Raw genomic sequence first — 11,196 nt, forward strand, 5'->3', positions numbered from 1 at the left:
GGGAGGTGGGATGGGCACTCAGTACCCCAGCTGAGGCTGCAGAAGGCCTCTGGGCAAGGGGACAGAGATACTGAGGCATGAGAGAGAGAGGCTCAGGTGGACCGCACCAACACAGCTCGCCAGGCTCTCTGCAGTAGCCTCCCAACTGGTCTCTCTGTATCCCTCCTTGGCCACTAAAGTGTATTATCTGCACCCTAGCCAGAGTGATCCTATAAACCCCGATGCAGACCATGGCTCCCACCTCCCTCAGAGAACAAGCAAAGTCCACTATGGTCTGCAAAGCCCTAAATGACCTGACCCTGTTCCCTCTGAACCCTACCCCCAGTCTTTTACTCCATTCCAGACCTGCTGGCCCCCTGGCTGTTTCCCATTAGGCCAGCACACTCCTGCCTAGGGCCTTTGCACCTGTTATTTCTCTGCCTGGAATGTTCTGGTGGTTCACTGAGGACTCGGCTCCTCTGCACAGAGTTCCCTGGCCACCACCCCCATCACTTCCATATTTTTATCCAGCTTTATTTTTCTTGGTATTTACCGCCTCCCAACATTATAGCCCTCATCGACCTGTTTATTTACTTTCTGTCTCTCCCACAGAAGGTGAGAACCTGGAGGGTAGGACATTGTGCCCTGTCCTTAGGCCTGGAACAGGGCATGGCATTTGCTGAATACATTAATGACAACAGAGACTGACCCACAGAGAGGTGGAAGGGGAAATAATGGATAGATGAATGGAAGGAAGGAGGGAAGGAAGGAAGGAAGGAAGATCAGATGGACACATTGATGGACAAGTAGATTGAAAGAAAAATTGACGGATAAGTGGATAAAAGGATTGATAGAAAGATGGGTGAGTGGAAGGAAAAATGGATGAATTAATGGAAAGAAGAAATATAGGAAGATGGAAGGAAGAATGAATGGATGGATGGGTAAGTGGGTGGATGAATGGATGGATGGATGGATGCATGGATGGATGAATGGGTGGTAGGTAGATGGTTGGATGAATGAATGGGTAGATGGGTGGGTGGGTGGATGGATGGATGAATGGGTGAGTAGATGAATGGATGGGCACATCTGTGGGTGAATGGGTGGATGAATGGGTGGGTGGTTGGGTGCGTGGATGGATGGATGGGTGAGTGGATGGCTAGACTGACAGACATTCAGATGGAAACATGCAGCAGCAGACAAACACAAGATCAGGGCAGTAGGGGCACATGGTTCTGCCTGAAAGGATTAGAGCCTAGGATATGGGCAAAGTTCCCAGCCCCTTCCTGGGAGTCTCAGAACGCTCAAGCCCCAGCCTCCTTCAGCGAGCCTCTCCCACAGGTCCTGCCCCAGGCCTGGCTCCCTCAGGAAGTGATGCTGAGGAACATGGCAGGTGGGGGACCAACCCCAGGCTTTATTGAGCAGATTCCAGGGAAGGGTGGACAGGTCGGCCCTCGCCCCAACCCTGGAGCCTCCTCTTCTTGCCCTTGCAGCCCCCCCAGGGTGGGTCTGGGTCCTTGAAGTCTGGGTGCCTTTCAGCTGCTGGGGAAGCAGCCCCGCTTGTGCCACTTCTGGTCGCGGATGCGGCGCACAGACTGCAGCTGTGGCTGGCTGGCGTCCCACTCATTCCAGTGGCGGTACTCGCCCCGCTCAAACACGTACTGGCGCCCACGGTAGCCGGGGAACTCATAGCCAACCCACCTGCCGGGAGACCAAGGTCGAGATGTGGACGGTCTGCTTCCAGTCACCCTGCCTCCAGCCAGCATCTGACCATGCACTCTGCCTGCCTACATTCCTCTTTAGCTCCCCAGAGCCCTCGGGATGAATCCAAACTCCTTACCCTGCTCATGGGACCCTTCACAAAGCATCTCTAGCCTTATCTCTCAACATCCCATTCACACTCGACACCATGGCCTCTCTTATTCTACTTTCCCAGAACCTGCTGTGTTGGGGGGCCTTTGTACGCATGATTCCTTCTGCCTGGAACACTCTTGCACACCTCATGCTTCTCCTTCCCCCTTTTTTCCACTTGCATCCTTTACAGCTCAATTTAGATGTCTCCAGACTCCTGCAGGCTGAATCGAGTACCTCACTGGGACTCCCAGAGCCCCTTGTGCATCCCAGTCCCAATCCTGATCATAATACGTTGTGAATACCTGTTACTTTGTCTGTCTCTCCATCAGACTATGTATTTTTTTTTTTTTTTTTTTTTTTAGATGGAGTTTCGCTCTTGTTGCCCAGGCTGGAGTGCAGTGGCGTGATCTCGGCTCACCACAACCTCCACCTCCCAGGTTCAAGCGATTCTCCTGCCTCAGCCTCTTGAGTAGCTGAGATTACAGGCATGCGCCACCATGTCCGGCTAATTTTGTATTTTTAGTAGAGACAGGGTTTCTCCATGGTGGTCAGGCTGGTCATGAACTCCTGACTTCAGGTGATCCGCCAGCTTCAGCCTCCCAAAGTGCTGGGATTACAGGCGTCAGCCACTGTGCCCGGCCCCAGACTACGCAATTTCTTTGAGGGCAGAGGATGTGCCATTCTTGTTGTTCTCTGTATCTGCACACCAGCATATAGCAGATGTTCAGTAAAAAAATTGTTGAGTAAATTATTATCAGGGATAGGTGGCACCTCTCAAGGCCCAACCCCAGATTACAAGCCCACAAGTGAGATGTAACCACCTACAAAAAGCAGGTGATCCTAAGACTGCATCAATGGTGATATTAAGCCTAGAAAGAGGGAGGTGATAAGCCTGCTCTCCTCTGTACAACTTGTGTCATATCTCAATAACTGCATACATCCTGGGCCCCTTGGTAAGAAGAACAAGAATTGTGAGGGGGAAGAACATTTCAAAAATCAGTTCAAGAGTGTGGGGATGTTTAAAAAAGGAGGAAGGACTCAGATGGGAACAGGTGGAGAGAACAGATTTTACTAGTTTTAAGTCAAGGCTGCCTAGAAATCTCAACAGTACAGGAGTGCAGGAAATATGAATCATGCAAGAAATTATGGGCACTGATGGCTGGGCGCCATGGCTCACACCTGTAATCCCAGCGCTTTGGGAGGCCGAGGCGGGCAGATCATGAGGTCAGATTGAGACCATCCTGGATAACACGGTGAAACCCCGTCTCTACTAAAAATACAAAAAATTAGCCGGGCGTGGTGGCAAGCGCCTGTAGTCCCAGCTACATGGGAGGCTAAGGCAGGAGAATGGCGTGAACCTGGGAGGCGGAGCTTGCAGTGAGCTGAGATCGTGCCACTGCACTCTAGCCTGGGCGACAGAGCAAGACTCCGTCTCAAAAATAAATAAATAAATAAATAAATAAATAAATAAATAAAGAAAGAAAGAAAGAAAGAAAGAAAGTAGTAAACTATCGGCACTGATTCTGTTTGGAGCCAGAGGTATGGCTGACCAGAAGATGGGGCAAGGGTGAGGGTTGGGTCCCTTACGTCCCGTTGATGGCACGGACACTCGCCACACGGTCCCGGAAGCCATGAGCCCACAGGCTGGGCACGTCATCATCCACTATCTCCATCTTGCGGCCACTGAAAGCTGGGTTCTCAAACAGATGCAGTTTGTGATCTGGACTATCCTGAGGGCAATATCATGGGGTGAGCGGCTGCTCCCATATCCAGAACAGAGGTCAAGGAGGCTCCAGATGCCGGAAAGAATCAACAAGTCACCACAAAATAACACCCACCCCCAAACCCGCTGCAGGAGGGAAGGGCCTCAGGAGATGCCTCCACCCCCAAATTCACTAGGAGGGACGGGGAGATTCCTCCAAAGCTGGTTGATTTAGGAACCTAGAATCGTAGATTATAAAACTGAAAAGGAATTTCCAGATCTTGTTCAATCCCGTCATTTAAATGATAGAGAAACTGAGGCCTGGAGAAGGTGGACAGAGATCAAAAGTATCAACATATGAGCTTTCCCTCTTTCCTAACCAGATGCCAGTTTCATCTTCCCAGTTTCCCCTCTTCCACTGCCCTCTAAGGAGGACTCAGTTATGTGACAAAGAGAAGGGGCTGGAGCAGCTGCTGGGTGTAAGCGAAGCAGGGGAGGGAGAAGGGTGATGTTTAAAGTGTCACTGTGGGCCGGGCACGGTGGCTCAGGCCTGTAATCCCAGTACTTTGGGAGGCCGAGGCAGGCAGATCACTTGAGGCCAGGAGTTCAAGACCAGCTTGGCCAACATGGCGAAACGCCACCTCTACTAAAAATACAAAAATTAGCCAGGCATGGTGGCATGCGCCTTCAGTCCCAGCTACTCAGGAGGCTGAGGCAGGAGAATCACTTGAACCACATGAATCACATGAGCAGAGATCATGCCACTGCACTCCAGCCTGGGTGACAGAGCGAGACTGCAACTCAAAATGAAATAAAAATACACAAATAAAAATGTTTAAAAAGAGAGAGGGAGAGAGAAAGACTGCACTCCAGCGTGGGTGACAGAGCAGGAGTCTGTCTCGAAAAATAAATAAATAAACAAATAAATAAAAAGTGTCACTGTGGACTGTGTCCCTTTCAGGTGCTAGAAAAACACAAGTGGAGAACTTAAAGTATTTTGAAGTTACTTTCTGAAGTTATTTCCTGGACTGCATTTCTTTGATAACAATACTGATTTGAGACTGGGCCATGTGGCTCATCGTTTTAGTAGGGTTACAAAGAAAAGTCCCAGTGCTATGCTGGTTTAATTCAAGATGTGAGTCCTGGTGTCTCAACCCCCAACCCAATATCCCTTCAATATCCCACTTCTTGTCCCACACAATTGTTCAACTCAGAAATATGAGGGCCCTTCCCAGGCCAGGTCCATATGGGCCAAGCCCTCAGCCCAGCTTGTGCAATGAGCTGCCTGACCAGCTCTCGGTGCACCCTGCTTCCAGGAATGCCCAGAATTGGGCAGGAACCACACTCACAATATTCAGAGGCCGGAGGGACAGAAGGCTGTCACTATTACGGCTGTTGGACCAGGCATCCCAGCGAGGATAATCACCCTTCTCCAGAACAAACTGCTCCCCGCGGAAGGCCCTGGACTCAAACGCCAGCCACCTGAGGGAGGAAGAGGCTTGGCTGGGTCACCTTTGCTGCAGCTGAGGAAGGATTCAAGTTTAGTGAGAGAAGGGTCCAAGAGCTGCTGACCTTGAACCTTGTACCCTCCCTCCAACCCTACTGCTAATTCCTGGACCTGTAATTAAAGGAGCTGCTAGGACACACTGAGAACTGAGACTCTGGGCCAGAAAACCATCCTAGGGAATGTTATTGAGAATCTAGCCTCTGTGCAAGGTACTCAGAAAAGTCTTTAGCACAATGCCCGGCACACAATAAGTATTCCATAGGTGACAGCGACTTCTTCCTCTTCCTTTTCTTCTTCTTTGTACTGTATTGTTATTAATATGTATTTATTTGCATCATTCCATTCATTTTCATAAAAACCCTCTCTGAAGTATGTACCATTGTTATCCCCATTCAACAGATGAGAAAACAGAGGCCTGGTGTGTGAAGCAACTTGCCGAAGATCACCCAGATGGTTAGTGCCAGAGCCTGGACTTGCAATCCAAAGGCGGGAATTCAGGGCCCAGCTGGGATACCTGCCTGCCTTGTGGACATGGATGGGACACTTACGCACTTTGGCCTCAGTTTCTCTATCTATAAAGTGGGGATAAGAATGACACCTCTCTCGCAGGGTGATGAGGATTCAATGACATAATGCATGTTACATTTTAGGTGTTACAATTATCATTAAAATTATAAATATTAAATCCCATGTTCCAGTCACTGAGTTAGGTGCTAGGTTGACCTTGCTGTTCTTCTTCCAACCTCAGGTATCCTGGGATTTTCTGCAGACATCTAGGATTCTAGAGAATTCTTCAACTCTCATTTTACAGATGCGGAAAATGAGGCCAGAGCAGGCAGGGGAGTTGTCAAAAGCCCCACAACAGATCTAGAGCTCAGACTCTAGATCTTCTAGAGCGTGGGCCTCCACGCTCCCAGAAGGCTCAGGGCTGTGGCGAGGGACTGGGGGTCTAGGTACTCACGGCCCGGACTCCACTTGGATGGAGCCCACCTTCTCCAGCAGGCTGTCGGTCAGGCTGGGGCACTCGGCCGAGAGCTCGCAGCGTTTGCCTTGGAAGTTCTCTAGTTCGTACACGATCACCTAGAAGAGCAACGTCCTCAATATCCCACCTCTGCTGGGCTCCGGGCTTCCAGCCTCTGCCCCTCCTTGGGGCATTAGAGGGAGGTACCGTCTGCTTTCTGCATCTCTCCAGCCTGGAGCCGGCACCGAGGCGGGCCTGCACTGCCCTCTAATGGTCATGGAGGGAAAAGCCTGCAGGAACTTCAATGAGACCAGTTAAACTAGGGATTGCAACTCTGATGTCCGGCAGGAGCCAGGTGGGGAGTCCAGCGGACTGAAATAACCCAGGAGAGGTCGATGGGGAAATGAAGCTACTTCTGGCAATGAGGGAATGAGGTCCCAGTTCCAATTTTTTCAAGAGAGGTCAGAAATCTGTATTTTCCTTAATATGAAATTTCCCCCTTTAAAAAATGAAACACCTGTTTGCAGTCTCTGGGAAGACCTCTGCCTGCCCCAAGCCTAGGAAGAGAGGGGCTGCAAAGGCAGACCAAGGTTTTGCCTCTCTCGCCCACCTGGAAACACAAACTGACTTTGTAGAAGATCCCCAGAGAACATCTGTTCTAGTCATTTTTTTACAGAAGGGATCAAAGAAGCTCAGAAAGGGTAAGATACTTGCCTCGGGCTGCACAGCAAGTTAAGAGGAGGCACTGGGATTCAACCCATCCTTAGACTCTGTCTGGAATAGTTTCCCAAAAAGATGCCGGAGATGGTTTGGAAAGGGCAGAGCCAACACATTCAAACCTTCTCTCAGATTCCTAGCGTGCCTCCCTCTGCTAGCTGGCTTCACTCGTGTCTAGCCTTTACACCAACTCTGGCACGATGTCTGGGCACCATCCCCATTTCAAAGATGGGGCTGTTGAGGCCCAGAGAGCCTCCAAAACCTGTGCCCTTTTCCAGCACAGGCAAGACACCAGGCTGAGGTCAGACAGGAGAGTCAGAGCTCAGAGCCATGTTTCCAGAAACTCCCGGGCCTTTCTGATCCATTGGTGCAGGCAGGATGTGGGTGACCATTTCTGTTTTGCAGATGAGGGAAGATGCAGCAAAGTCATGAAGCAAGTTTCTAACAGGAGGGTGGCAGTGAGAGGACCCACCCGGAGCATTTTGTCTTGGCTCGGGTGGTTGGAAGGATGGCTCTTCCTTTCTGCAGAGGTGCTGCTTGGCTGGGAAGATGACCCTGAGGCCCAGGAGCAGCCCTCTGACCCCCTCCCTGCCCAGTACCTTGTAGCTGTCCCCAAGGCCTCCATGGCTCTTGCCAGCTGCAGCCTGTTCAGGTGCTCCGTGCTGTTCCGCCATCTCCCCAGGAACACCTCTGGCTTCAAACCAAAGGAAAATGGGTCACTGGATTCACCCAGGAGAAGGCAGGTGTTGATGTGACTGGAGTCCAGGATGAGCTACAGAGCCTTGCTGCCCATGGGGCATGGCCATAACTTATGATCGACATTCGGTCATTCAGTCATTCAGCAATCATCCATTGAACACCTGCCATGGGCCACGTGGACTGAGACAGTGGGATCAGGAGCCCCATTGTACAGAGGGGAACTCTGAGGCTCAGCAAAGCGAGGCCACTTCCTCAAGCACATAGTGAGGAAGTGGCCTGGGTCGGGCCTGGCTCCAAAGCCCGTGCCCTTTTCCCCTGATCCAGATGCTCCCCGAAACCCAGGTTTCTCAGAGCTCTCTGCAGATGTCCCACCCCCAGACCCTGGCTAAAGGGTGGGCTTCAGGGAGTTTCCTCTACAGGGGTCTCTCCCACCTCCGTACTCCAGGAACTCTTTTGTTCACTGGTTACTTTATTCAGCAAAGATTCCATGAGCACCTACACAGTGCCAGGCTCTGGGCTGGGTGACCAGGAGGGACAGGAGACCCCATACGTTGGGAGGTGGACAGACAGACCTCTAGAGAAAGGGCTTGTAAGACCAGGTCGTTGGACACCTGCTCCAGGTCAGTTTCCCTGCGTTCGGTTACTCATTCCTTAAGCATTTATTGAACACGACTGTGTACCAGCCGCTTCAAGACCCAGACACCGACAGTTCTCCTTCACTGCTACAGGGACAGTGACACGCATTACAGGCCCCTGCCGCAGTCACATGGAAGGATTCTCATCATTGTTGCACCCATGGACACACACAGGACTGTTCTGTTTGTCAGCACACACACATAGGTGCACACACTCGCAAAAGTTTCTGTGGTCACTATCAGTCATATTTCACCCATGGGCTCACAGGACAGCTTTTCTCTCCCTCTCTCTCTCTCTCTCTCTCTCTCTCTCTCTCTCTCTCCTCACACACACACACACACGCACACCCCTGCCCATTTCAGACATCCACAGTGGTACACAAGGCACCTGCATCTACACCCCACATCCAACTGTTACCCACCCACGGCTCCCAGCACGGCCACCCCAGCATGCACAGCTGCACAGCCCACATACTTTGGATGCAGGCCTAACCATGCACAGCCTGCGGGCTGTCAGTTCTGTCTGTCCTAGCCACAGTAGGAAACAGGGCTTGGTCCAGCTCACCGAGGACTCTCGGGGGACTTGGCAGGTACCATGTGTGCCCACTCCCCTCCCTCAGAGGGGCTGTTTTGGAAGGTCCCCTGCCCTAAGCACATGTCCAGGGGCTTGGACCGTGGCCACTGCAGACAACGGTCCCTCGTTCCACCCCCAGCTGGGCTGTCAGGGTCCTCTCACTAGGATCTGACCCTTCAGGGAGGCCCTGTTTTTTTTTTTTTTTTTTTGCAGGCAGTCAGCCATGCACGTCCCACAGAGACCACCGAAGGTCCGGGCCTGGCAGGGTGGCTTTTGCCTCCCCACCCCCAACCCATCCCAGAATGAACCTGTTGCTGTAGCCTCGGGAAGAACAGAGGAGCCACGGCCGTCTGCAGACTCACCAGCCTTCGCAAGGGGCATGCTATTTATGAGAACTTTCTGACAGCCCAGCACATCCCAGCCTGCTGAGGCGGCACCCTGTCCACCCAATTCCATCCAGGCCACTTCACTCCAATAGCGGGTCCACGGAGGCCCCCAGTGCCTGTCTCCTCAGCCACAGCCTCTGATGACTTCCTGGGGGCAGATGGACCTCACTGGCTTTGTGGGGAGCCCAGCAGTGCCAGGCAAGGGGCACGGTGTGCAGCTCTCCGGTGTCTCCCCACAACCACCAACTCCCTTTCTTTGGTTTCTTGGGGTCACCTTTCCTATTGAGTCACATGCAACCTTTGGAAAAATTCTACTTCTTAAAGTGGGGGACCCCAGACACTCTCCACTTTCCATGTGCCATGTGGCCTAAATTTTAAGTCAGATCACCCGAACCATACTCTCCAACTTGGGCGCAAATCCACCCAACTGTTTCCATAGGATGCTGTCACAGAACTGACAGACTGACTTTCTTCATGTAGAAGACACGCACAAATAACAGCTACCATTTACTGAACACCTACTACATGCAAGGCATTGTTCCAGCTTCACAAGCATTGTATGGAATTCTCACCCAGCCATCCTTAGGGGAGGAATTCTGATTCCATTTTATACATGGAGAAACTGAGTTCAGAGAGGTGAACTCATTTACTCAGAATCACACAGCAGAGAGAAGGGGCTGGCCTACTCCAGGGCCTGGGCTCTTAGCCTCAATAGAAATAAAAGTGACCATCACAGTCAACTTATTTATGACCAAAGAAAAGGTAGATCCAGGTATTTTAATTTTTTTTTTTTAGAGGTAGGACCTTGCTACATTGCCCAGGCTGGACTCAAACTCCTGGGCTCAAGCAATCCTTTCTCCTCAGTGTCCTGAGTAACTGGAACTATAGGCATGTGCCACTGCAGCCAGCTTCCAGGAATTTTTTAAGTGTCTAACAAAGTATAATTTTGCCTGTAATCAGTATCTAATAAGTGATTATTTTATGAATAAAATTATACTGGAGCAAAGGAGTGAGTTGACAAGGTTTTCTTTTGTTGTTGTTGGTATTTGTTTTTGGCTAAAATTCTCAAGTCAGCATAAAACCCAGTTACAGGCCGGGCGTGGTGGCTCACACCTGTAATCCCAACACTTTGGGAGGCCGAGGTGGGTGGATCACGAAGTCAAGAGATTGAGACCATCCTGGCTAACACAGTGAAATCCCGTCTCTACTAAAAACACAAAAAATTAGCCAGGCGTGGTGGCGGGCACCTGTAGTCCCAGCTACACGGCAGGCTGAGGCAGGACAATGGTGTGAACCCAGGAGGTGGAGCTTGCAGTGAGCCGAGATCGTGCCACTGCACTCCAGCCTGGGCAACAGAGCAAGACTCCGTCTCAAAAAACAAACAAAAACCCAGTTACCCTGTACCCCTTAGAGGGAGATGGTGGTGAGATGCTGTGGATGACAGCTGGACTCTGAGTCAGGCAGATCCGTGTGACCTTGGACAAGTTCCTGAAGGTCTCAGAGCTACTGTCTCCTCACCATAAATGGGGAACCTTCTACTTGGGCCATTTTGGAAGGTCATGCAAGCAAAGCACTGCGCACAGTATCTGTTATTTTTGACTTTGATTCCCAGCATCCTGCCTACTCTGGACAGTTCAAGCCAAAGGGCCACTTCCTGCTGAAGGTCACAGAAAGCAGTCAGTTTGGACCCCCTGAGTTGGGAAGTAGTTGCTGCCAGCTGGGATAGAAGGAGGAAGGCAGAGGTGGGGAAGCCGTGGCCCCCCCTCCCATCACATCTTTCAGGATCTTGCAGACCTACTGCGTGCTCAGCACTTTGATGTACCACATCTCCCCAGTCTAGACTTTTCAACCTTGACATTACTGCCATTTGGGGTTGGGTCATTCTTTGTGGTGGGGTCAGGGTGGGAGCTGTCCTGTGCATTGTAGGATGCTGAGCAGCATCCCTGGCCTCTACTCACTTCCTGCAGCATCTTCTCTCCTCCTTGTGATAACCAGTAACGCCTCCTTTCATTACCAGACATGCTCTGGAGGGTACAATCCACCCAGTTGAGAACCACCACCTTAAACTCTTATCTGCGAATGTCCCGATCACCACTCCCACTGTATAGCTAAGGAGAACCAATGCTTAAAAGAAATCCCACAGCCAGGAGGTGGCAGAAGGAGGACTCAACCCCTTGTCAGTCTG

At 51.2% G+C, this 11,196-nt stretch overlaps 2 protein-coding genes across 2 annotated transcripts in view; one reads left to right on the forward strand and one right to left on the reverse strand.

The window, feature by feature from the left end:
• Window positions 1-11,196, forward strand: part of CRYBB2 (crystallin beta B2) — a 679,427-nt gene that overhangs the window by 19,166 nt on the left and 649,065 nt on the right. The window lies entirely within an intron of this gene.
• CRYBB3 (crystallin beta B3) lies at window positions 1,364-8,985 on the reverse strand. The gene is made up of 6 exons (XM_032139575.2): window positions 8,934-8,985; window positions 7,317-7,411; window positions 6,001-6,119; window positions 4,882-5,014; window positions 3,418-3,560; window positions 1,364-1,677 (listed from the first exon to the last, which is right to left on the reverse strand). The coding sequence occupies exons 2-6, from the start codon at window positions 7,389-7,391 to the stop codon at window positions 1,512-1,514; spliced, it is 636 nt and encodes a 211-aa protein (XP_031995466.1). The 5' UTR covers window positions 7,392-7,411; window positions 8,934-8,985; the 3' UTR covers window positions 1,364-1,511.

This window comes from Hylobates moloch, unplaced genomic scaffold (assembly GCF_009828535.3).
Source record: "Hylobates moloch isolate HMO894 unplaced genomic scaffold, HMol_V3 SCAFFOLD_19, whole genome shotgun sequence".
Taxonomy (NCBI): domain Eukaryota; kingdom Metazoa; phylum Chordata; class Mammalia; order Primates; family Hylobatidae; genus Hylobates; species Hylobates moloch.

Bases quoted from the DNA above. Each gene is read 5' to 3' on its own strand.
- CRYBB3 (XM_032139575.2), bottom strand. From the start codon at position 7,391: ATGGCGGAACAGCACGGAGCACCTGAACAGGCTGCAGCTGGCAAGAGC. The intron at 3,561-4,881 runs GTGAGTGTGGTT...TATTGCCCTCAG, and splicing joins CCCTCCGGCCTCTGAATATT to GATAGTCCAGATCACAAACT. The intron at 1,678-3,417 runs GTAAGGGACCCA...GTCTCCCGGCAG, and splicing joins GTCCGTGCCATCAACGGGAC to GTGGGTTGGCTATGAGTTCC.